At 35.2% G+C, this 24,383-nt stretch overlaps 1 protein-coding gene across 2 annotated transcripts in view; it reads left to right on the top strand.

The window, feature by feature from the left end:
- LOC123715286 overlaps positions 1–24,383 on the top strand; it is a 40,943-nt gene that overhangs the window by 1,583 nt on the left and 14,977 nt on the right. Inside the window, exons 2-16 of one of the 2 annotated variants that reach the window (XM_045670243.1) lie at positions 4,405–4,496; positions 4,949–5,002; positions 11,609–11,755; positions 12,502–12,583; positions 15,332–15,453; positions 16,343–16,512; positions 17,598–17,704; positions 19,075–19,182; positions 19,378–19,450; positions 20,260–20,441; positions 21,330–21,409; positions 21,805–21,917; positions 22,392–22,546; positions 23,475–23,568; positions 24,111–24,217. In XM_045670243.1, the coding sequence (XP_045526199.1) occupies positions 4,433–4,496; positions 4,949–5,002; positions 11,609–11,755; positions 12,502–12,583; positions 15,332–15,453; positions 16,343–16,512; positions 17,598–17,704; positions 19,075–19,182; positions 19,378–19,450; positions 20,260–20,441; positions 21,330–21,409; positions 21,805–21,917; positions 22,392–22,546; positions 23,475–23,568; positions 24,111–24,217 (1,658 nt within the window). In that variant the 5' untranslated portion in view covers positions 4,405–4,432. Of the gene's footprint in view, positions 1–4,404; positions 4,497–4,945; positions 5,003–11,608; positions 11,756–12,501; positions 12,584–15,331; positions 15,454–16,342; positions 16,513–17,597; positions 17,705–19,074; positions 19,183–19,377; positions 19,451–20,259; positions 20,442–21,329; positions 21,410–21,804; positions 21,918–22,391; positions 22,547–23,474; positions 23,569–24,110; positions 24,218–24,383 lie in introns of both variants that reach the window. The other variant, XM_045670241.1, reaches the window with a different exon arrangement.

The following is a 24,383-nucleotide window of genomic DNA, read 5'->3' as shown; positions in this document are numbered from 1 at the left end:
TTACTGCGTGTGGTAAAGAACTTTCTGCAATCCGTTTTTAGGATAGTATTCCTGGATATTTGCACCATCCAATTATATTTCGATTATAATTATATAATTATTTATTAGTAACAGCTAAAAAACATATTATAAAACAAAACACTTAGATAATATACAAAGCCAAAATAGAGTACGTAGATAAACAATATATATTAAACAGAAAACATGAGTCAGTACATTAATAGACAAAAAGAAAACTGAAATTTAACATTAAACAAACGACAATTAGTACTTAAAAGGGATATCTAAATTGTTACTAAACAAAGTCCAAGTCTTCCCGCCTTCAAAATTTTTCTCACATCCTCTTTGGTGACGTGGAAAATATCAATATCCTCATAGTTGGTGTCATAGTTAGATGAAACCCGAAACATTGGCGAATTTGCAGATAATACGTGTTCGTACGAGGCAGGCACAATTATGAGTATGCTCTCTCATACGGTAGAGAGATTCTTAGAGAAATTAACAAAGAATAATGTGCAAAAAAGTCTTGCTGGAATATAAAGTATGATTTTTGGGGCGCATGAATAGACGAACTTCGTCTATTCTCGAAATCTCGAAAAAATACGTCTGTTTCGTTGAGATTCCGAAATAGTATACCATGCAATGGACTTACATTCTCAAACTGCAATGCAATGATTTATAAATCACTGTATTTCCATCCACAGTCGAAAACGTTTTCGAGAGAAAACCAACTTTAATAAACAAAAAACATATTTTTATGACCCACCTCAAAGTCTAACTCTCTAACCGCATATTATCTACACACTATTATATTATGCTACATATATTGTAAAATCTTTCCTTCAACTTATAGAAGTGAAACTCTTGGCCATAGGTTTTGCCGGGTGCTCAAGAAAGACAGTGATGCTAGAGTCTGCACAGGAACTTTCTTACCATTATTTGCAAATAAAGAAAAGAGCGTACAAATTCTTAAAAGGCCGGCAACGCACTCGCGAGCCCTCTGGCATTGAGAGTGCCCATGGGCGGCGGTATCACTTAACATCAGGTGAGCCTCCTGTCCGTTTGCCCCCTATTTTATATAAAAAAAAATAAATAATAGTATTAATGGTATACTCGAAATTGCATTAAAAATATGTAAAGGGACTAACAGAATTTAAAATAGACAATCTATTTTAAAATTGAAAACAGTCCGAAGGCAGACAGGAACTAAAGAGAAGTGGGAATATCCGTTTCCGAAGAACAGGAAATTGACTTTCGTATATATAGCAGGCCTCGGGGCAACGATGTAGAGAAAGATTTTTTAAAAAAATCAGTCGAGTTTTTCAATTAATAATTTATTGCGAAACCAAGTATTTTACAAACATAAAAATATATCACTCTTTTGTGTTTTCATTTCTTAATATATTTTTTAGTTCAAAAAAGCAAGATTAGTTTTATTAGTGTTCCAGTATTATCCTTTTAGGGTAAAGCCTCCACCATGTCAATGTTTCGTAATTATTACAATTACAGGTCTCAAATCAAGTACAACCAACTCTGTTTAAAATATTTTTGTTGTATGATATTTGTAAGGTACCATTAAAAAATCCACGTAGCCATTTGTAACAAAGAACCATAATATACAAATATATGTTATTTTTTACTATCAGTAGGTAGCTTAATTTTCGTGTATTGTGTTTTTCCAATAACATGTATTCTTCTCGCTAAAAAGCACAACATGCTTAGATCCCCAAGCGTTGAGAGGGTCGAGTCGTGCAATGACTCGTTATAAGATTAGGTCCTTGCACCCTCACTTTGCAGTGTTGCCAGCTTTATTTAATTCCCGAAAATGTTTAAAATTCTGATGAGTATTAGTTTATTAAATCGTTTTTTTCAATTACAATACTTTTTGAACTGTTTATCTCCAAATTGTCTAGTGATAAAAGCGTTAACACCTTCAAGTCAAAAAACAATACGAATCAAAAAAACCCAAGTAAAAATATACATGTATTTATTTGATACCTACATAACAATATATTTTATATGTAGAAGTGAGCTTATAACTAAACGGAAGATCCATCGTTCGAATAAATAAAATAAAGACGACAAGTACGGAAAATACATGGCAGTTATATGATTCTGATATGACATAATTCTTATTTGTTACTCGTCATTTCATTATTCACAAAAAATATATTATTTTATTTTAAAATGACTGTCGAACAATGATGAACACATAAAAATGATAACTTACCAATGTACGTCCGCGACAAATATCTTCGCTGTCTTTAGGTATATACAGATTGTATCAAAAGTCGATACATATTATCGAAACAATTGTAAACCTGGCACTAGATTCTCTGTTGTCTCACTTTATCTGACAGGAGATGAATTAGACGCAAAGAAATAGATTTATACTTACTTAATAAATAATAATACTTACCCGACGAGAATCCAATTGAACACCACTTACGACAGTCTTGTGCCTGTTTACCGGCCTCCAGAGCTCCAGCTCCAGCAATCTGGGCCCATTGCTATTTCCTTATAAGCTTTCTTGCAAACATGAATATGTGTGGAGAATTCGAGCCAGTGAAGCGGAGATGAATATGGTTTTGATATTTTTTAATTATTTTACTTTAGTTTCCGTTTTACTAGTAGTAAGTCTAGTATCACCTCATTTATCAGCAGTTTATTTTAGATTAGTTGGCAGATGGCAACATTTGCTCCCCTTGTATTTTTGTGCAACTTAATGGCTGTATGGTTTCTCCCTTTGTCACAATGCAGTGTTTTTAATAGGTATTGCAGACAGATTGCAATGGGTTGCTATTTTAGAGTAAATGTTTTCTTTTTCCGATTTCTTTTCTAATTTTGACGTGCATAACCTAAGCGGTTATACAGAGTCGGTTATAAAATCTTAAATAAATTCTTTATAGAAACGTAAAAAAGGTCCTTCCCTATTCTGTCTTAAGTATGAAGTCGATTTATTAAATTTCGTACATGAGTTGTACATCAGATAATTTAGTGTTTCTTTTTTTAAAGTTCTGATCGTCTTCCTCGGCTACTAAATCGCCAAGGCTGTTTACAAGCTGCTACATATTCTTTTCATTAATTTACATTTGCTAACAATTTTACTTATTACATTGTTATTCCATAGTATTTCGTGGGTATATTGTACGTTAGCTATTATATTTTTTTCTTATTTATTCTTCATTTTCTTAGTTTATCAGATAGGTATATCATTGGGCATTGTTGTATTTATTAATTATTCTTATAATATGCTTTAGTTGGTGGGTACCGGTTGCTTCGCGGTCTTCTCTCCTCCTCTGCTACTATTAAGTCTCCCAATTGATTATATAATTCCTGCAGTTCTGGTCTTTTGCATACTAGCATTACCATGCTACCGGCAAAAGCTGAAAATTTACCACTACGCCTGCTTTATGCTTCCGCTCGTGTCTCGCTGTTTCAAACATTGGGTAGTCCAGAAACATTGAGGTTTGTTCTGATGTCTCAAGGGCATGAACGCATCATGCAAGCGACTTACGATTCGAAACTAATTTCTGAGCGTTATATAGTGTATTGATTAAACTATAATAAGACTTGTTATGAACGTGTGGGGTAAGATTTAGGGACTATATATGATTATGTATGTAACATAATTAGGTCATGAAATTGACGTTTTGTGTGGGCGAAAGAAAAACTTTTTTAATTAGAATATATTTAATTAATCAAAGTATATACCATTGCTATCTATGCATTTTTGCCATCTAATAGGTAGTTTATTGATCCCTTTACTAAAAAACCATTCTAACGGGAATCAATAATAGCTTTGAAGGTGGTTTCGACTGCCTCATCAGAGTTTAATTTTTTACCTTGCAAGTAGTTGTCCGATTTCCGAATAAAACTGTAATATGTTAGTGTCAGTGTATTTAATAATATTTTTGAGAAGATTTGTTAATTTTCTATTTTTTGTTTGTTTGGATACATTCTTTTAAATATTATTCTTTACTTCTTGTTAATATGCGACTTCAAGTCTGACTAGCAATTCAAGCATAATATTTAGTAAAATAATTTAGAAAGTTTTTAAAGGATCTCTTGGAAACACAAAATAAATGGTTCAGAAATATATATTTTATATAATTATTACTCTAATATTCCTATAAATGAAGGGTATAGGCTTGGTTTAAGAAGACCAAAAGCTGGGCTTCCAGAATTACCTATTTTTGAGTAATTTTTTCATAAAAGATTACAGTATGTTATCTGAATTACTGAAAATATATAAACCAAAGAATAATGCCTTGCTTTTATTTATCACCCTTTTCAAATAATTTATCGAGATATGAGTGTTTTAAATTAGGTAGGCCTTATTTGTATCACCTTATTTATATTCAAAAACAATTAAATACATGTACGAAAAATAATTGGTTTCAGGTGTTCTTCGGTATGCGGTTGACGTGAGATGGACGGTATTCAAATGGAGCCAATTGGAAAATATAAGTCAGATAGAAACGGCTCAGCTAAAGGTAAGATTGTGATTATTTTGTTCAAAAAAATTCAAGTTCCAGTTGCCCTGGCGTTGCAATTACGGCTTACTTTTCGCTTCAATTAACTATTATAGTACAAATATCAGCCTCGAGTTCACAGCGCCTTATTAGTTAAGAGGTGGGCCAGGGTGTTGCGCTGGTACAAAATTTTGAGTGATGCTTTCTCGTAGGCTTAGAGTAGAGGTAGGCTGGCAAAAAGTTGGTTCATTGGATGTGCCAGACCGACGCCCAGTACCCAGGTGTCTAAAAATTGACTTCACAAATCTGTCTGGCAAAAGGTTGATAATTGTCAACAAGAAGTTTTCCTTTAATGTACGAGCGACAAATGTCTTGGACATTTAGCTTCAAGAAAACGTTATTAAATTTGATGTACATATTCTTTTGTATACCAATTACAAATGCTAGTAAATAAACATCAATATTTGCAGCAGCTGCCTGGAGAAACATGGTTGATCAAGATCTGGACGATGTGGCGTTTTTGGCAGGTAAAATCTTTTTTTTAACTCTCAAAATAAAATATTGCATGCATTGGATAATCTTAAGGTTTTTAGTACGTTTACGTAAACTCTGAATGGGATAGGTTTAAAAATGAATGTCTAAATGTAAGTAAAATTAAATTTACCGACAGACCGACATTTATAAGGCGGTTTCCTAAATCGATGGAGTTACGCCAGACGTAGGCACTCTCATCAACATTGCATTCATTCGTTATATAGCAATTAAAATTTCAACATTTTGCTTATATTCGAGTGGTTATTATAGAGTAAAATAAAAATCCTTTATAATTGATAGTACCCCGATGACTTAGGAAACGTACATTAACTTTAAATAATATTTTTAAACATTGCAACTAACAGAATTTTGTAGGGCAGATGGATCGCAACTTCGTAGTTTTTATTGGTTAACTTTAGCCGTGCACGGTGCATAGCTAAGCTTTGATGAAATTGATGACTTGATACATTTTTACACAAACACTTAATATTGAAAATGAAATCTACAATACCAAAAATGTATAACAAAGTGTAAAATACTAGCAGCTACGCGCTTAGATAGTTACACTCCGTATAGATAAAAAAAATACGGTAGTAAATTGGGTTTATCACAGTAAGGAAGTTAGTTATGTATTGTTACGAAGACGGGTGTTCATCTTGATGGCTGGAATTCACCTACGTGCGCTTCAGAAGACACTTTCCCTGGCGAACTAGTGAAGTGTGGAATCAACTCTCCCTAAGAGATATGACCATCCACCTCGTCAAAGGCTGGAAACGCATCTACTAAAATGGGTCCATTACGATGACTGACGATTTTGGCGCCTGGTCCTTTGTTTCCTTAAAAAATAAATAAATCAGCACTACAACCTTTCAAGTCAATAAGGCTTCAGATTTCTGTATCTGTTTCATGATCATTTCTCAATCTGATAGGCAAGTAGGTGATCAGCCTGTTGACGCACACCGTCGACTTTTAGGGTCTAAGGCAAGCTGGTTTCGTCACGATGTTTCATTCAACGTTCGAGCGGTTGTTAACACAGACAGAAAGTCCATTGGTGCACAGCTGGTAACGAACCTACGACCTCTGGTATGAGAGTCACACGCTGAAACCAACACTGCCCACATTCGCATTAATAAAACAACATTGGTTTTCAGACAAAAACCTTACCGTACCTTATTATTTATATTGGATTTGGGTCCTTTGTCTTCCTATACTTTATAAAAAAAGGAAATATGTCTAGTACTTTTTACAACTGAGACGTTCAGCAAGCTGAAATGTGATTTAGGACGAAAAGGATTAAAGGAGAGGCTCTATTACATACTAAAAACTGGAATAGCTTATAATAGTATTATTATTATTAATGCAATAAGTACATCTAATATATTCCCTATCACGGTATTTGTAATTAAACTCCTCCTTACAGTGGCTACTTATAGTGGCTCGACGGATTTGCGTGACTGACAACATCTATTTTTCATCCATCTAAATGTTAAGATTTAACCCCAAATTTTTGTTCTTTATGATCCAGCATAAAAAATACATACAACAGTTAATTTTCAGCCCTCTACAATCAACCCCTATTTTTTATTTGTTAATTAAAAACTTATGACTTGAACTCTGAAGTTTATATAGAGAAAAAAACACAGAAAAACCTAAAAAGTTTTCATTTCGGAAAACATAGCCTCTGGGGTAGCATAGCAAAATGTTCCATGTTGGTATGTATTAAAAAGGTAGGCTAAGTAAAATCACATTAAGGAGAAACGAAGTTCGCAGGGGAAGCTAGTTTAATAATAATGGAAAAGAAATCAAAAGTTTTTGTCTACCTTTTCAACATACCTCTAAAGCCTCCTAAAGAACCTGGTACTCCAGTAGCGGGATTGCTTATCAATACATATTCGAAAACAAAAAACTAAGTTTGACTCATGTCACACGTGATAACCACGTAAGCCTGAAAGGCTGAAACAAACTGTTTACTCTCGAAGAATCGAACCATAAGTCAACAGTCCTTGAGTGAGAAACCTAGAAAGCATTGCAAACACATTCAAAATGTCGTTTTTGCCTGTAAACAGCATAAAATAACATACGAGCAAAAGCATGTCAAGTGAGTCAAGTGTTCCTTTCTGTCCTTGAATAGAAGCGATGCGGGTTAAGGGTCGAATGTAGGACTAAGCGAGACGTGGATTCAGCTTAATGGCAGCTTTTTAATTGTGACATGCAGTCAAGGCGTTTATGCATAAATTAGTTTAGTTATAGAGAATCTAAAACAACAGACTGCGTAAACCAAACTAGGAGTCCAGACACCTATCTTTTGAAATACTTCGCGATTTTAACGGATTGAACAGTGCTTATCCGGAGCGATTGTTGGGTGCCTGTAAAAATAAATAAATGGCGCTACAACCTATTTAGGTCTCAGATTTCTGTTTCTGTTTCATGATCATTTGTAAATAATAAGTAGGTGAACCTTTTGTGCCTGACACACGCCATCGACTTTTTAGGTCTAAGGAAAGTCAGTTTCCTCACGATGTTTTCCTTCTCCGCTCGAGCTAATGTTAAATGCGCACATAGGAAGAAAGTCCATTGTTGTACAGCCACAATGGAAAAATATATGGTGGAGTTGAGTAGTTTATGTATCCATTTTTTAGAGCGATATACTATTTAAATAACTGCGCTCGATAGAAATAAAAATCCAAATATAGGCAAAAAAAATTTTTACACATATTACATATATTGCATCGCAAGCCAAGTAATCCATTTCAGAAAAACAATTGATAAAATTACATTAATTTAATGTTTTACATAACTAATTGTTATTACGGGCCGGCGCGCCTCAGCGCTCCAGCTCTCCATTACCGCAATCCACCCCGAGACACTGACACAGCAATTCGTGCTGAGATAGGACCTTAAGAAGCGCAGAGTAATCCATGCATTCCTCACAAGCGAGTAGCAATCATGCAACCCTGAAACTTGAGGTCATGGGATCGGTTGTATACCAATTTAATTTTCAGTATAAAAATAAAACTCACTCGTGCGGTGACAACATCTTGAGGGAACCAGCAGGTCTTAAACCAGTGTTTCCTCCTTAGCGTTTCCAAAATTCTTACGCCGAATATAACGAACTTAATTTTTATATGTTCGTTGTAAAAACGGCTACATAATCATATACAGAGCAGAGACCTCTTGCAGGATATTAAATTTTTGTCATCTCTGACTCCTTCGCTAGGTCTAAAATCAGAAATATCTTTCAAATGCACCTCTCTTTCAAATTCTTCGCGATTTTAACGAATTGAATAGTCCTTATGCGAAGCTGGATATATTCCGTGGTGGGCTGATAGGTTTTAGAGAAAGGTAATTCGCTGTTCTGCTGATGATTTTTTTTATTATATGTTTTATTTGTATTTTTTATGTATATATTTTAATCGTATTTTTAATTTCTTTTTTGAAACACTTATGTTTACTTCGATTGTCATACATTTTAGATGGAAGATTTTGTAAAATATGTCGTACATTAAATACAATGTATGATGTGGTAAACTTTAATTAATAAATAATAAACAGATGATTTTTTCACGTAAGAAACTTAAATGATAGGTTGTAGGAAGAAATTACTAGAAACTTGTGTGTTTCTTGAATGATTTTCTCTTTTGATGTAATTGTTAACATAATAAAAAATATAAATTTGAATTGCAATTTTTTTTACTAAATTTCCGAACAGCAACTTAACAATCAAATTGCCCCCCTGTGTGTGGGGGCCCCACTTTTGGAAACACCTTAGAACCAAAAAGTCGCCGTGTCGCTACTTACATCCTTGCCTAAACATGAACAGATACAGAAATCTTTACCACTGGTATTATTTAAATATCTTAAAAACTAAAAATCATATTGGTTTGCAACCTTATTATTTATTTATTTTATTTATCAAAACTTCGTTGCATTCGGAAATATAATAGAATTGACAACATTAAATGAAAAGGAAGGCAACTGGCGGCCTTATCGCTTCAAGCGATGTCTTCTAGGCAACCAATTTTTATTATAAGTACCTAGTGAGAATATGATCAATTTTATATTCACTAAACTTTCATCTAGAGACATTAACATTCATAACAGAGCAGTGTTGACCTAGCGGCTTCAGCGTCCGACTCTCTTATTTGAGGTCCTATGTTCGAACCGTTCGAACCCCGGCTGTACACCTGGCACTCTCTCTATGTGCGCATTTAGCATCAAGAGGAAACCGAACCAAATGTCGACCACGTGTTTCAGGCACAGATTAGATTGATATATGATCAAGAAACAAACACAGAAACCTGAGGCCCAGATCTAAAAAGGTTGTAGTTTGATAAACATTCATATGTAGGCGGTAATATGTTAAGTCGTTCTCACACGGCATCAAGTATGTCTGAAAGGTGTAAAAGCATTTCAAGTGAGTGGTTAAAACACCGTGACAATTGTACTTCAAAAGTCACATAATTGCGATGCTAGTAATAAACTTTTATATTAACTTTGCCTGTTTTATTGCCGTATTCAAATGTATGTGTTACTTTTGTTTTCAATAACTGAACTTAAATGTTAAATGCGTGCATTAAAGAGAAATCAATATCTTGCTTTTATTAGCCCGCATAATTACGAAAAACATATGAAATTTTAAAACACTGCCGTGTTTATCATACCTTGACTTGTTTAAGCTATAGCGGTGTATGACTAAAAAGAGTATTAAGAAAATCCATAGCGCAAAATCACTTGCAGCCTGAGCATATTCCACGTACACACTCTCACTTTTACACCATCACACAATACAGCCGAATTAGGTACTACTTGGATAAATTTCCTGAATACTTTTCATATTTTTTTCCTTTCGTTAAAAATTGAAGCTTTTTGTATAAATTTGTCAACACTTCTAGTGTAATTGTTATTGTATATAACTTTTCTTAGTTGTAGAATTACGAAATTAATAAATAAATACATGAATACGACGAGTGAAATCGAATAATGATTAGAGGTTTAAAAACATAAATATAAACTTTGAACCGTACTATAAATATACCCCTGAAACAATTCTAGAATTATACTCATAAGTTTTACTTTGATAGAGCCATATTTATAAACAAAAACAATAATAATCAATGGCGCTACAACCTTTTAGGTCTGGGCCTCAGATTATTGTATCTGTTTCATGATCGTTGGTGAATTGAATAGGCAAGTAGGTGATCAGCATTCTGTGCCTGACACACAACAAGGCAAGCCAGTTTCCTCACGATGGTTTCCTTCACCGTTCGAGCTAATGTTAAATACGCACAGAAAGAAAATGCATTGGTGCACAGCCGGGGATCGACCCTACGACCTCAGAGATGAGAGTCGCACGCTGTAGCCACTAGGTCAACACTGCTCTAAACAAAAACAATACCCTGCGATAAACCAATCAATGCAAGAAACAATAGCCCATAATGTTACGAAATAGATAAATTTGTATACAGATTTTGAAAATGAAATTAACATGAGGAACAAAGTATAAATAGTCCCTGACCTATTAGGTCCACCACCGGACATCTTAAAAGAGTTACATGAATCTATCTAAGCGTACACGCACGTATTACAGTTACCAAGCATAATAAAAAAATCTGTTAGTAATCCTAGAAATTCTTATTAGCAAAAAACGTAGGTAAGAAACTTAAGTTACGTATTTTGATAACGACGAATTTCCATACATACTGTATTTCAACAACTGCAATTGGTTTGGCATCGTCCTAGGTTCTTTCCTGCGTACAACTCTACGAAATTTCATTAAAATAGGTTCTAGTAAGTGAAAACATTTATAATATTAGTAGACAATTCATAATAAACATCAAATCATATCATTTTTTATATAACAAGGCAAACGGGCAGGTGGCTCATGATATTTAGTGACACCAACAAATTGTCCGGTGCCGGCCTTTAAAGAATTGTTTCGATCTTTCCTTGAAGGATCCTAAGTCGAATTAGCTCGGAAAAACGTCAGTGGGCAGCTGATTCAACATAGTGGTTGTGCGTTGTAAAACTGCCTTAAAACGCTCAATTGTGGAACGAAATTATTTGATATAATTACAATTAGTCCTCCTTTCTTGGCGATTCCTTTAAGGTCTCTGCAGTTAAGCTATGGAATTCACTTCCCGTCCCTATTCTCTTAGCTCCTTCTCCTAAGGAAGATATCCTTTAAATTTCTTCTGTACAAACATTACCTGTCCACATCGTATCCCTAACTTTCTTACTAACTGACATGAGACTTATCTTAAATTATCGTCGTATATGTGTCTTTTTACTTTCTATTTTTAATGTATCATCTTTTTAGTTTAGTTTGTTTTTTTTTGTTCCTGTTTAGTTTTGTCTTCATAAATGTGTATAACATGTATTTTTGCACTACTTACTTATCTTATGTAATTTAATACATTTTTATTTTTTCTTTACTCACAGTGGTTGCCTGGAAGAGATCGCTCGAAAGCGATAAGGCCGCCAGTTGCCCTCCTTTTTTATATTGTATTTTTTTTATATTGTAGTGTAACGGAGTGTAAATAAATAAATAATTGTTGCCTACATTATGTATTATAATAACATAAATCATTATAAAATTTCAGATACAGATAAAGCCCGCGAGGCCAGGGAACTTGGTGACACGCCGGTGGCTGTATGCTCACAGCGCAGGGCGTTATGTCTCGCTGGTCTGGTCTTCTCGGCAATGTTTGTGATTGCACTACTTGTGGTTTATGCTACACCACAACCGGGTAAGATTCGTGAATATCCCGGATTAAAGACATAAATAATTTAACCATACGAGCAACCATGCTCCAGAAGATAAACCTTATATTGAAATCGTATTCGATTTTACAACAAACTTACAAAAACAAACAAACAACAAACCAAGGGAAATTAGAGAATTATCACTAAATAAATTCAAAGATCTCGTTAAACGTAAATCAATCAATGAAGCTTTTCATACATTTGACGATTGATCCTAATCTTTGGGATTGATTTTCTCCAGTTCAAATAATTTGTATGACTCAAAACTTAGCGATTAAAAAGAGTTCATGCCAGTTATTCTTGCAGGCTCAACGCCCTTGACTTGCGAACTGGTAATAAATGTAAATTTTGAATTAATTTAACTCATTTTCTGACGTTCATATGTGTACTTGTTTACCTATATGACTAAAGTTATTTTGTCTTTTTGTGGAAAAGATCTGCTAATGATTCATTCACATCCTTTTTTTCTGTCAATATCTATCTAAACAAAATGTTACGAGGTTAGAATTTTGATTTTCTTTTTCTGAATTTTAAATTGATATTTTCTTTATGAAAGTGACGAAACATCTTTAATAAATTTCATTATACAATATATATTTATTTTATAATCCTGTCTTAAGTTGCGTCACTCGAGACCTCTTGCGAACAATTAAGATTATACCTTCTTAAAAAACTAATGCTTCCTTTTAAAACTGAATAGAAAAGTTTATATACATTATTAAAATTACAGATTGCCCTTGTACGACTGAAAACATTCTTGTTCCCGGACAAGTGCCAACAGAATCTGATGAGAACTCCACGATTATTAATAAGTAAGGAACATTTAAAAAAAGCATTACAGATACCGCCACATTTCTTCAGCATTAGTCAAGGGAGTAGGGAAAAGTTTGCGCATCGTACACAGCGCGGGACACAAACGTCAACTGATTTACCAACCACGCGATCGACACGTCACTCTCCCGCCGTCGCCCCCCTCCCAGTGATACCTCAAAATAAAATCGCTTCTGCGCAGGCAAGGACATTTGTTCAAGATGTTTGCCGGTATCTATACATCTAATATATATGAAAATACTTTTGTTGTGGAAATATCACTTAGAATTAGAAATATTTGTAAATGAATTTTAGATTTTTTTTATTTATTACAGAAATTCATACATTATCCACTATGCCAATACGATAATATTGAGAAAAATTAAAGAATTAAAATATAATAAAATACGTTTAATTATTATTATTACACATAATTTACACAATATCGCTAGTGTGAATTCACTCTGCGAACATATAAATATTAGGTCCTTACATATGAAATTGGCGTATTTCGTACTGGCCACTTTAATCACGATGTTCTCCTCTTTGGTAAGGAATTCCAAATTCAAATTTGTACAGCTATTTACTCATGTATTTGTGCTTCGATGACCGTCATTCATTTATTTTTTCTTCTGTTTTTTTTCTGTTTGCGTCACTCATTTTACAATGGAAAACTTAAAGTACCATTATTTACGAGTACGAGTTCCGCCGTGGCACTAGTGCTGCGGAAACGACTCGAAGGGTGAATGATGTGTATGGCGGTCCTATTGCAAAAGAAAACACAGTTCGTTTTTGGTTCCAACGTTTTCGTTCTGGAAATTTCGACCTGCAGAGCAAGCCCCGTGGATGGCCTGAGACCCAAGTTGATAATGAAGTATTGAAGGCTATTGTGGAAGCGGATCCATCGCAAACGCATGCGGTGTTAGTGATAAAACTGTTTTAATTCACTTGAAGCAAATTGGGAAGATTAAAAAGCTTGAAAGGTGGGTACCTCACGAATTGACTGAAGCAAACCGGCAAACGCGCGTCGACTGCTGCGTTACATTACTGAACCGGCACAATAATGAAGGTATTTTAAACCGAATCATTACCTGTGATGAAAAATGGATTCTTTACGATAATCGGAAGCGCTCAGCGCAATGGTTGGATCCTGGCCAGCCAGCCAAATCCTGCCCCAAGCGAAAATTAACCCCAAAAAAGTTACTTGTAAGCGTTTGGTGGACTAGTGCCGATATTGTTCATTGCAGTTTTCTCAAATCTGGCCAGACTATTACGGCTGATGTCTATTGTCCGCAATTGCAAACCATGATGGAAAAGCTAGCGGCTAAACAACCTAGGCTGGTCAATCGCTCCACGCCACTGCTACTTCACGCTAGACCACACACTGCACAACAGACGGCTACCAAATTAGAAGAGCTTCAATTGGAATGTCTAAGACATCCTCCGTACTCCCCGGACCTTGTTCCAACAGATTACCATTTTTTTCCAAATTTGGACAACTTCTTGCAAGGGAAAAAGTTTAACTCTGATGGGGCAGTCCAAATCGCCTTCACAGATTTTATTGTATCCCGTCCGACTGGTTTTTTTTAGTAAAGGGATCAATGAACTACCTATGAGATGGCAAAAGTGCATAGAAAATAATGGTTCATGCTTTGATTGATTAAATATATTATATTTAAAAATATTTGACTTTTTGTTCCTCCCATACAAAACGCCAATTTCATATGTAAGGACCTAATATATCGATAGTGTCGAAGACAGCATTCAGTAGTTGCAAAGTCCTGGATAACAGGGATCTGTGCAGCAGACTGGTTCTTGCCCTTGGTATCGCAAATATGCCTTCGCCGTCGCACATATCCCATAGGTACTAGAAACCCAGTTCTTGGGGTACACTTGCGTTGCACACTACACCCCTCAAAAGCTTCATTACGTAGTAGACCAACTGTAAGTCCCGCCTGGTTTCCAATTTATTGTACCCCATCATCCCTAAGACAAATAATATTTGGTACATTAAAGGTTAGTACGGATAGACGCCATACAGTCTGTTATACAGGTGTCGTGCAAATTCATTCTGTATGCGCTCCAACATAAGGCAGTATTTAGCTTCTTGCGGAACTTGTGCAAATTAAAATATTAAAAAAAATCGTTGAGTCATTTAGATCTTAATAGGTGTAAAAAGCGTATATTTATAACGTTTCTGTATATTTAAATAAAGCCCAGTAAACCCTCAATTACCTGCCATTCCCAACATGTAACAGCAACAATGGCGCACCAACTGTAGAACTTGTGCTTATACATTACCTTATATTCGCACCGTCCATGACCTGGAAGCACAGACAGTGTCTGCAAAAAATCTATGAAATACCTGAAGGAGACTAATAAAAAGAAAAAATGGGTCTCGCAAGCAGTTGCAGCCCGGGTCGCCCATGTAACCCAGGCGTATCTCGGGAAACGCATAACACGATTGAGTATAATTTAAATTTATGTATATTTTTAGTAAAAAAGATAAAAGACGGAAAAAAGGACACAATGACAAATCGAGAAAGACCGAGAAAATAAGAAAAAACCCTCATTTAAGCAGACACGTTTGCGTCTTCATTCTCCAATTAAAGATGCGTATTCGCGGCATAACATTAAATAATTACCAATTGTGTTGATAATATCCAAATTGCAATGAACAAGTGTTGGTATACACGCTTCTGACCATCTCAGGTTCTAGCTATTAAAACTTTATAATTCTATCCTTTCAGAGAGCGCATAGCAACAAATGGAATGGTATTTCCATGGCGTGGGGCGAGGTTGCCGACTTCTGTCATACCCAAACATTACAGTCTGTGGCTTCATCCCAACCTTACCACTGGCGAAATGAAGGGTATGTAATGGCACTAAGACGGTTGTACATTTAAATGACTCCATAAAGATATTTTTACAGCTTACTTTGAACAAGCTTTTTTCTCAACAACTTTAGTGTTTTTACTTGAACACGCGATTTCGTAGTTTAGATTCGAGATCCAAGTTCCATTTAAATAATATGAGTGCTTAGTCGCACTTGAATGACTGGATATTTCGTAATATGTCCCTTGAGCTATGGAAATAATGCTGATATTCGTTATACAAGTTAATTATGCCAAGTATTCATGTTTATCTGATATATTCAAACTCAAATTTTATTCATATGGGTAACTAAGTACACTTATGAACGTCAACAGAAAAGATTTTATATTCTAAATTAACATTTACTACCAGTTTGCAAGTCAAGGGCGTAGAGCGTGCAAGAACTGGCAAGAAACTTTTCGCTACTATTTTTAATCGCCAAGTTTTGAGTCATACAAATTCTTTATAAGACAGAGAAGCCACAAAAATGAAACTGAAGCCAATCAATCCCAAGAGTTTTGCATTTATTCAGTGAGAATTCTCTAATTTCGTTTGGGAGTTTGTTGTAAAAACTAATATAATTTTCATACAAGGAGTGGTTCATATTCTGGAGCCTGGTTGGTCGCATTTGTTCTGTTTCGAGTATTATACTGGTGAAGTCACCATTTGTTTTGATATCGTCTATATTTTTACATATACAATAAGGCTTCAAGAATATATTGACGAGATATAATATTTAATTCCTTAACTTATTCCGTAATGACTCCCTTGGGGAAACAGATCCCCCGAACAGTAAAGTACGAACTAATAAAGTAAAAAATTGCAGTTATTTTATAACCTAATGCATTTACCTCATACCTAGGTGGGATTTTGGTGTGGTTTTACAGGTGAAGTCTCAATAGATTTCAAGGTAGATCGGGATACAATGTTCGTGGTGCTTAATCTTCACGACATGAATGTAACAGAGAGGGCGCTCTTCAAAGGCGGGACTATTGGGCCTAAAATCGTCAAGGCTTTGGACTTTCCTCCAGCTGAGCAAACATATATTGAGTTTAAGGTACGTAGTTTCCTCGTCATTATCATTGCCATCCCTCAGCCTCCGGAATCGGTCATACACAGGGTATGACCTACGTGGAGCCTCTATTAGGGCTATACTTCACTGAAATGCAATGGCGAAGTGGCCAGCGACGTTACCAAGGCTACGTCTGCCCTGCGTCGCCAGAATGAGTCTTCAAATCGCGTCTCCAATGCGTTCAGTTCTGTCTCAACACCATCAGGAACGGACAAAACATTATTGCACTGTTATTATATTATTACCAGCGTCGCAAAAATTTGAAACGAAAAAAGGAAAAAAATATGGGTTCAACCGTTTGTGTCAAACCGAAGCCAAAGCGGTGTTTTTCTCAAACTCTATGGAGATTTAAGAAAATACCCCGAGAAAATGTTCAATTATCTGAGGATGTCACAAAAATCATTTGATGAATTATTGAGTTTATGTTGGAATGATTTAACTAAACATGGTATCCAGCGTTGTCGCATCCGGACTCACTCTGGCTACTTGTCAAGTCGCCAGCAGTTTGCCAAGTGAGTTGAGTGAGTGAGAGAGCCGGTATACATCTTAATTAGTACGACGACACTGGCCACGTCGCCATGGCAACTCGGTGAGGAATGGCCCTTAGGGCTTAAGGGGCAGAGACATTCTCTTTATGGATTAGATTTATATTACAAAAGAAAAGTGTGATAAAAAATGACGCGGTGCACATCTTTAGCAACTCTATAGAGACCTTTCGCTAGTCGTTTTATAAACCTGTGCTGTTATGTTTTATTATTTTATTTATTGTTACATAATTATGTATTTACATTGTATATACGCGGTTCTTTCTTACGCGGATTCTTAAATACAAAGACTCCCCTCGATAGTTGTGTACTACTCGCGATATTGCGGTCTACTCGATTGTGAGGAAGTTGCATGGATCTGCTTGGCACTGCTTCTAAAGTTCTCATATCATTTTCACACGTGTATATCCATTCTGTAACATATTTTCATAAGTATCTTATTGTTCTCATTTTAACATGTGTGATGTGTATATTGCACACGTTCCTTTGAGGTATCATCTATATATAACTATACTTATGTTACAGGAAAAACTCCGCCGCAAGTATAACTACACGCTAAGCCTTCGATTTGTCACGAAGTTGGATAGAAGTGACAAGTTGCGAGGTTTCTTTTTAACAGGCTCGCATAGACAGTGAGTAATAACGTAACGTAGAAATAATTATATAAAGCAGGATTGCTGGTTATTTTAAGAGTACAAATCATTTGTATCTAGGCGAATATACTGAGTATCAGATGTTGCAGCACGGACACCCGCAACTCCAAGAAACAGAAGTAAGCGCCGTTTCCGAGTTGCGTATTATTCTGCGCGTATACGGTCGCTACAGCATACGCGACTTAAAAACCCGGACGAGCGCGTAAACTGGCATATTTCGCCGTGTTCGCTCGAATTGGTAGTGGCCTCTTTACGTGCCTAAATGCGCGAGCGTCAGAATGGCCGGTTACTAGTCGTGTTATACGTTAAAATGTAGTTTAAAAATTACTTCCCAATTGCTTCTATTTAATTCCCACTAATACATTTGCTTCCTTAGTATTTTGGGAGAACCGTAACAACTTTAGTAACCGTCCATTCTGACATCTGAATGGCTGGTCACCTATCCTATTGTACTCACTATAATGAAATACCGATTAATTCATAGTTTATATTTTGCTTCCTATTTGCTTCTTCCTAGGTTTTCAAACCTCGATGCTATACCTATCATGGAATTAAGATATCGAACAATGTTATTACGATTCCCCCCCAGCGCCTGGTATAAATATACAGGCAAAAATATTTTGTTAAAAATAAGTTTATTTATATAAATAAAGGTAGTTACAGAACGCCTATATTAATTTTAATAAAAATAAAAATGAATCTCGTTCATAAATTTTTTTTAAATCTTTTCAATTAATTTTATTTTATTCCTTTTTTTGACGTATACAGTGTGGAATTATTTTTTTATTATAACTTCTTATTATCCTTGTATTCATATCAGCGTAGCATTGCCATACATTTTCACGTCTACAATGGGCTTTATAGTGGCCCATTTTCCATGAACTTTGATGCACAGGTTTGTCAAAAAGCGCTCAGTCATGAAACGGCTGCTTATGCAAAATAAAAACTTGCTAAAATAAATGAAAATTAAAGAAAATACTTGTAGCGACACCTACAATTCGTGTGACAGTATATATGTCACTTGCGAGCCTTCTGGCAATGTGAGTATCCATGGACGGATTCACTTAACATCAGGTGAATTTAAGTGTTTCTGGCTTCTACTTCTACTTTCGCCACTAGAGCCTACAGGCAAGTCAGTGGCTCCACTGGTCTAGGGTCCTCCCTTTGAGGAAGATCACAACTTATTTCCTCCTCATTTAGGCGGGAGCTTGTTTTTTATTGTTATAACAGTATATAAATAGTTTTATTTACAACCTAAAATATGATTTGGACTGGGAGTGGCCAAGTCTATGCAACATAGGCTATGGGTGGTGATATATAGATACATTTTATGATGAAATGTGTTTCAGTCGCTGTGCAATATCTCGTCTTTGGTTGACACACGCCCGTTCAGTCTTCCCGTGCTTCGACGAGCCATATCTTCGGGCCACATTCAAGCTGACAATTGTCAGAGATCGGTATGCATAAATATGACATGGTATTTGTGTGCAGAGTTCTTAAAAACTACTATTGCATCTGCTCCAGCTCATGGTTGCCATGAATAACATTCAACCAGTAACAGTCAAGAGAATCGACTCAAAAACATCAAAAGGAAAAGTTATTGCAGTAACTAGAATGACAATAACATTTTTAATTTCTATCACTATTTTTAGATTCCACGTGTCGCTGACCAATATGCCAATCGTCGCAACAGAAGAGGCTGGATTTTATCTAGGACATAGACTTGTGAGTGCAATTTGGATATATTCCTATTAAAAAACTAGATATCAGCCATAATGTAGGGTGTCTCAGCACCGATTTTAAACTTTAAACAGTAATTTCACGGTAACCCTAGGCTAGGCAGAGTGGTAGCGTTTGGTAGTTAAAGGATTTCTAATCGCTATGTCCCAGTGATCTGGCAAGCACCGCGCCTACACAGTAGAGGCGTACTTTTGCAATGAGTTTTCGTTGAGTGAAGCATAACGCAAGTTTTGTAATCGCTTTGAAATCCGCAGTTTAAGTGACGCCCATAGCATTCAGTTAAAGTCGTGGGCACAAAAGTTCAGAACTACAGGATGTTTACTGAATCATTCAATTCGCCTGGCAAATAGCATCCACAAGTATCAGTTAGATAACATGCTGCTTCTTCTTTGAAGACTGGAACGGTGGATGAAATAATTTTGGCCTTAGATCTAAGATTACAATCCTTATAAGATCCAAATAGTCAAAAAATCAAACTAGAAGACTACATCCATCGAAAAGTTTACTGTCGGAAGATATTCGAATTTTTTTTAGATTAAAATGGGATGGACAGAGTTAATTTTAGTGATATTAACGTATTGAATGATGTAACGGTTTGCGATAATTTAATTTTTGATATTTGTATTTAAAATAAAATAAATCTACGAATCGCCAATTTCCATTAAAATGCAATTTCTGTCTGAGCTTAAAAGTTTTATTCACCAAGTTTCAATACGATTCACTTCTGTGCTTCAACTAGATGTTCAGCAATCATCAGCGAGATGTTGGAGATTTATTAAATGATTTATTTCTAGCTACAAGACGTATTTGCCACCACCCCACCGATGTCGCCGCATATGATATCACTAACTGTATGCCGATTGCAACGCCGTTCTGCACCTCTTCTAGAAGCAACGAGTGTACCGGAAGATTTAGAAGAACCACCACCTGAAATTAGTTTGTACAGTGACCGACAGGTTATTTTGGACGAATCTGGGTAAGAAAGATTTATATTTAAGTTACATACTCGCATTATTACTCATATTTTTTGTCAATAATTGAACATTTTTAATCCTCTTGGTAACATAGAAGATTTCTCTAATAAAACTATAGTATTTATGCTAGTGGATATAAAAAATATTTTCTCACTCTTACGGAGTTACAATTGAGTGACAAATTTTCTTGGACGTTTCCAATTTGAGGGGATTGAGGTCTGGACATGAAGGGCTATTTTAAAAACACTTTCTTCATTATTAATATATATTTCCAAGCACTACACTATTACACATTTATTACAATTACGTTTATATATCACTAGATTGTTTCACTGTCCGCGTCTTGCAGAGAAGTCATTTTTTATAACAGAAAACAATCATTTTATATAAAATTTAAACAGGTATTCGAATATTCGAAACCACAACTTTTTCTTCATATGTGTTGCCTGGCATTAGTTATATATTCAAACTCCAACAATTATTATATTACCGTAACAACGTAACCGTTAGGTAATTAAAAAAGTCACAACACAACGTCTCTAGGTCTGTATTTCTATATCTGTTTCATAATCATTTGTCAAGGGTTCTTCAGAGTTGTTGAAGATACGAATTGTTAGTTAGGTACTTTTAATATTTTTATTTAATAGTTTATTATTATGTATTTATAATGGTGAAGGAAACTTTGCTTCATTTTACAAAATTTTGAATATTCTTTAAAATCTTTTCATTTATAGCCGAAGTGTCTTTATTCTAATTTCATGAATTCAAGTTAAAAGATTTGAGAAAAGTTTAATAGAATTATTTGAATAATTCTGAAGAAATTATATTTGCAAATTAACTGCGATGAATGCATGAATGTGTTAGTTAAATTCTATAAAATATCCTTTCAGGCCGCTCTTAGAATGGATACAAAGGACTATTCATTTATACTCATACGAATTGAATACCTCGTATCCGCTGCCTAAATTTGGTAAGTTTTAATTATAATTCTATAAATACTTACTTTGTACTGTATAAACCTACTGGCTTTGGAAAAAGGCGATACATATTCGTCAGTTTTACAAATTATTACATTATTTCTAAATATTAGTAGATAGTATTAGATTCCTTCTAATAAGAAGTCTTATAGTATTAGATTACTCATAACAATACATCTTGTATTATTCGATTTCGTCAGTTTTGCAAATTATTTATTATTACATGACTTATAATAATTAGAAGATAGTATTAGATTCCTTCTAATAACGCCCTTATTAGAAGGAATTGTATTATAAGATTACTTCTAACAAGAACCTCATTCTTTTTATTATTATGAATTTCGGTTATACGGAATTCGGTTATTACGAATTTATTTTCTTTTTTCAGACATAGTCGTGGTCGAGACCAACAGTCTGTATTCTGAAGGTTGGGGGCTCATAACGCTATCTCCAGCGACCCTCACTGACACAAAGGTCATCGCCAGATTATTGGCTCAGCAGGTCAGTTTATTTTTTTTTATTATTCTTTGATTCCAGAGGAACATTAAATATATTCATTAATTTTATTATTGTGCTTTTGTTTTTTTTAATCATATCTTAACTTATAATTTATCAAACCAATGCTGGCATAAAAGTTTAAATTACATTTTCACATTTAAAAAAAAGGAATTATTTATATTTAATATTTTTGAAGTGAAACTTCTTTAGACTTTAAGTAACATTTTACGAATTTTACGAGTTTACAATTTAATTTACAAGAAGTTTCACTTCTGCCATGTGTACATTGTACGCAAGCACTTTTATATTTTACTTACTACGTATGTTAAGAAAGTTGGAAATACTGTATATTTAATTGTTAGGTTTAGGTTTCAATAAACAAATTATAAAGTGAAGAATCACAAAAAATCATAATAGTTAATAAAATTAGTCTTTTCCTTGATGAAATTTTCCTTTGATATAACACAACAATTTCAGTGGTTCGGTGGTCTTGTCTCCCCACGATGGTGGAGTTCCCAATGGCTCATGGAGGCGCTGACCTCAGTCCTCGGAGAGAAGGCACCGGCATTTGGTGCTGTCACTGAAAGGCAGGAGGATGCTCTATTGCTGGACCATGTGTTGCCAGCTTTAACGTATGTCTTATTAAATATAAAGTACACTAGATTTTGCCACTTACTAATAGGTATGAATTACGACCCAATTAGAGGCTGACTATACGATAGATAGAATTGATTACATCGTCCAATAATATGTTTCTCTATTCACTTTAAATAGAAATAAAGTGTCATCAGCAAACAATACCATCTCATGAACGACGTTGACAAATAATGGGAGGTCGTTTATATTAATCAGTCCATTGATGGATCCTTCCCTTTAAATATGAATTCATCAGGCTGGAAGCTTTGCCGTCAACGCCATAATGTTGAAGCCTTCCAAAGGCTAGTCACAAAAGATGCTGACTCCATAAGAAATGCTGAATACGTTAAGCCCAAATTAGTTCAGTTTTAACAATAATTATTTGACGATGATGAGAATAAGATCTCATTATTGGCCTGTGTGCTTTGCATTTCCCATTTGTGGTCCATGTATGTTTGATCTTGAAATCTTTCCAAGCATAACTAATGCCATTTAACGTAATTTTAATTTTATTTATTTGTGATTATTCCGGAGATTGTTATTTGCGTTTCATGTCTAATATTTTTCCTAAAAAATATCAATGGCGCTACAACCTTTTTAAGTCTGGGCCTCAGATTTGTGATTATTCCCGAGATTGATATTTTGCGTTTCATGTCTAATATTTTTCCTAAAAAATATCAATGGCGCTACAACCTTTTTAGGTCTGGGCCTCAGATTTGTGTTCTGTTTCATGACCGTTTGTTAATCTAATGGGCAAGTAGGTGTGCCTGACGCAAGGCATCGACTTTTTGGCTTGAAGGCAAGCCGAATGTTAAATGCGCACATAGAAAGAAAGTCCATTTGTGCACAGCCGGGAATCGAACCTACGACCACAAGGATGTAGGAGTCGCCCGCTGAAACCACTACAAAACTAAATACTTTCAGGCTTGACTCCAGTACGTCAGTACGAGCTGTTGCTTCACCGAGACTCGAACGGGCTGACATAGAATCAACGACTGATGATCTATCGTTACACAAGGTACTGTCTCTTCCAGTAAACCAGTTTTCACAACTACTATTTTTTATACTTATTAACAAAAATACATACACTATCCTAACATTACTATGCCAATACGATAATGGCGACATTAACAATAAAATATATACTATTGAACATATAAAGATGTCGTGATACGGGTGGAATTTCGCATTCTGCCTCGATGTTCGATAATGAAACTCAACAGGTATTATTCCAAACAACTCCGCTGAACACGTTCCTAATAAATGCGGTAGAAGTTGCAGAGCAACCCCACCTCTGTACTCAACGCTAAAGATATAAACCGCTTGGAGAGGGATTGATCATCCACGATTCGAACCGTTCTTTGTTGAATTCGGTCAAATAGAAGGAGCTGGTACTGGAAAGCCGTCGCCCAGTGGTGAGAACAGTATTCCATGTGGGCCGAATTTGCACTTTATACAGTTGCAAGCCTTGCCCGTCGCATATATCTCCTAGTTACAAAACCGTGCTCGTTGTTAACATACAAACATTAAAAATATACAGTTAAAATGCGATTATTGCAGGGTGCTGCAATAGTAAGCATGGCGATAGAAGCGGCCGGCGTGTCAGCTGGACGAGCTGCACTGGCTCGTTTACTGCGAGATCACCGCACTGCTAGCGCTGATGCTCGGTAACGTATTGACATTTTAATCTTAGTGGATTAAAAAAAAATGTGTGCGTATACACACGTAAAAGGCGAAACTTCTTTATCCCCTTATTTTTTTAAAAATGATCTATATATGCAGATTAAATTAGTTAAATAAAGTTAAATTAGATAAAGTTTAACAAAAGGCGTT

This window comes from Pieris brassicae, chromosome 10 (assembly GCF_905147105.1).
Source record: "Pieris brassicae chromosome 10, ilPieBrab1.1, whole genome shotgun sequence".
In the NCBI taxonomy this organism is placed as follows: domain Eukaryota; kingdom Metazoa; phylum Arthropoda; class Insecta; order Lepidoptera; family Pieridae; genus Pieris; species Pieris brassicae.
The sequence above is the reverse complement of the archived record's forward strand: the minus strand, read 5'-3'. Positions and strand labels throughout refer to the sequence as shown.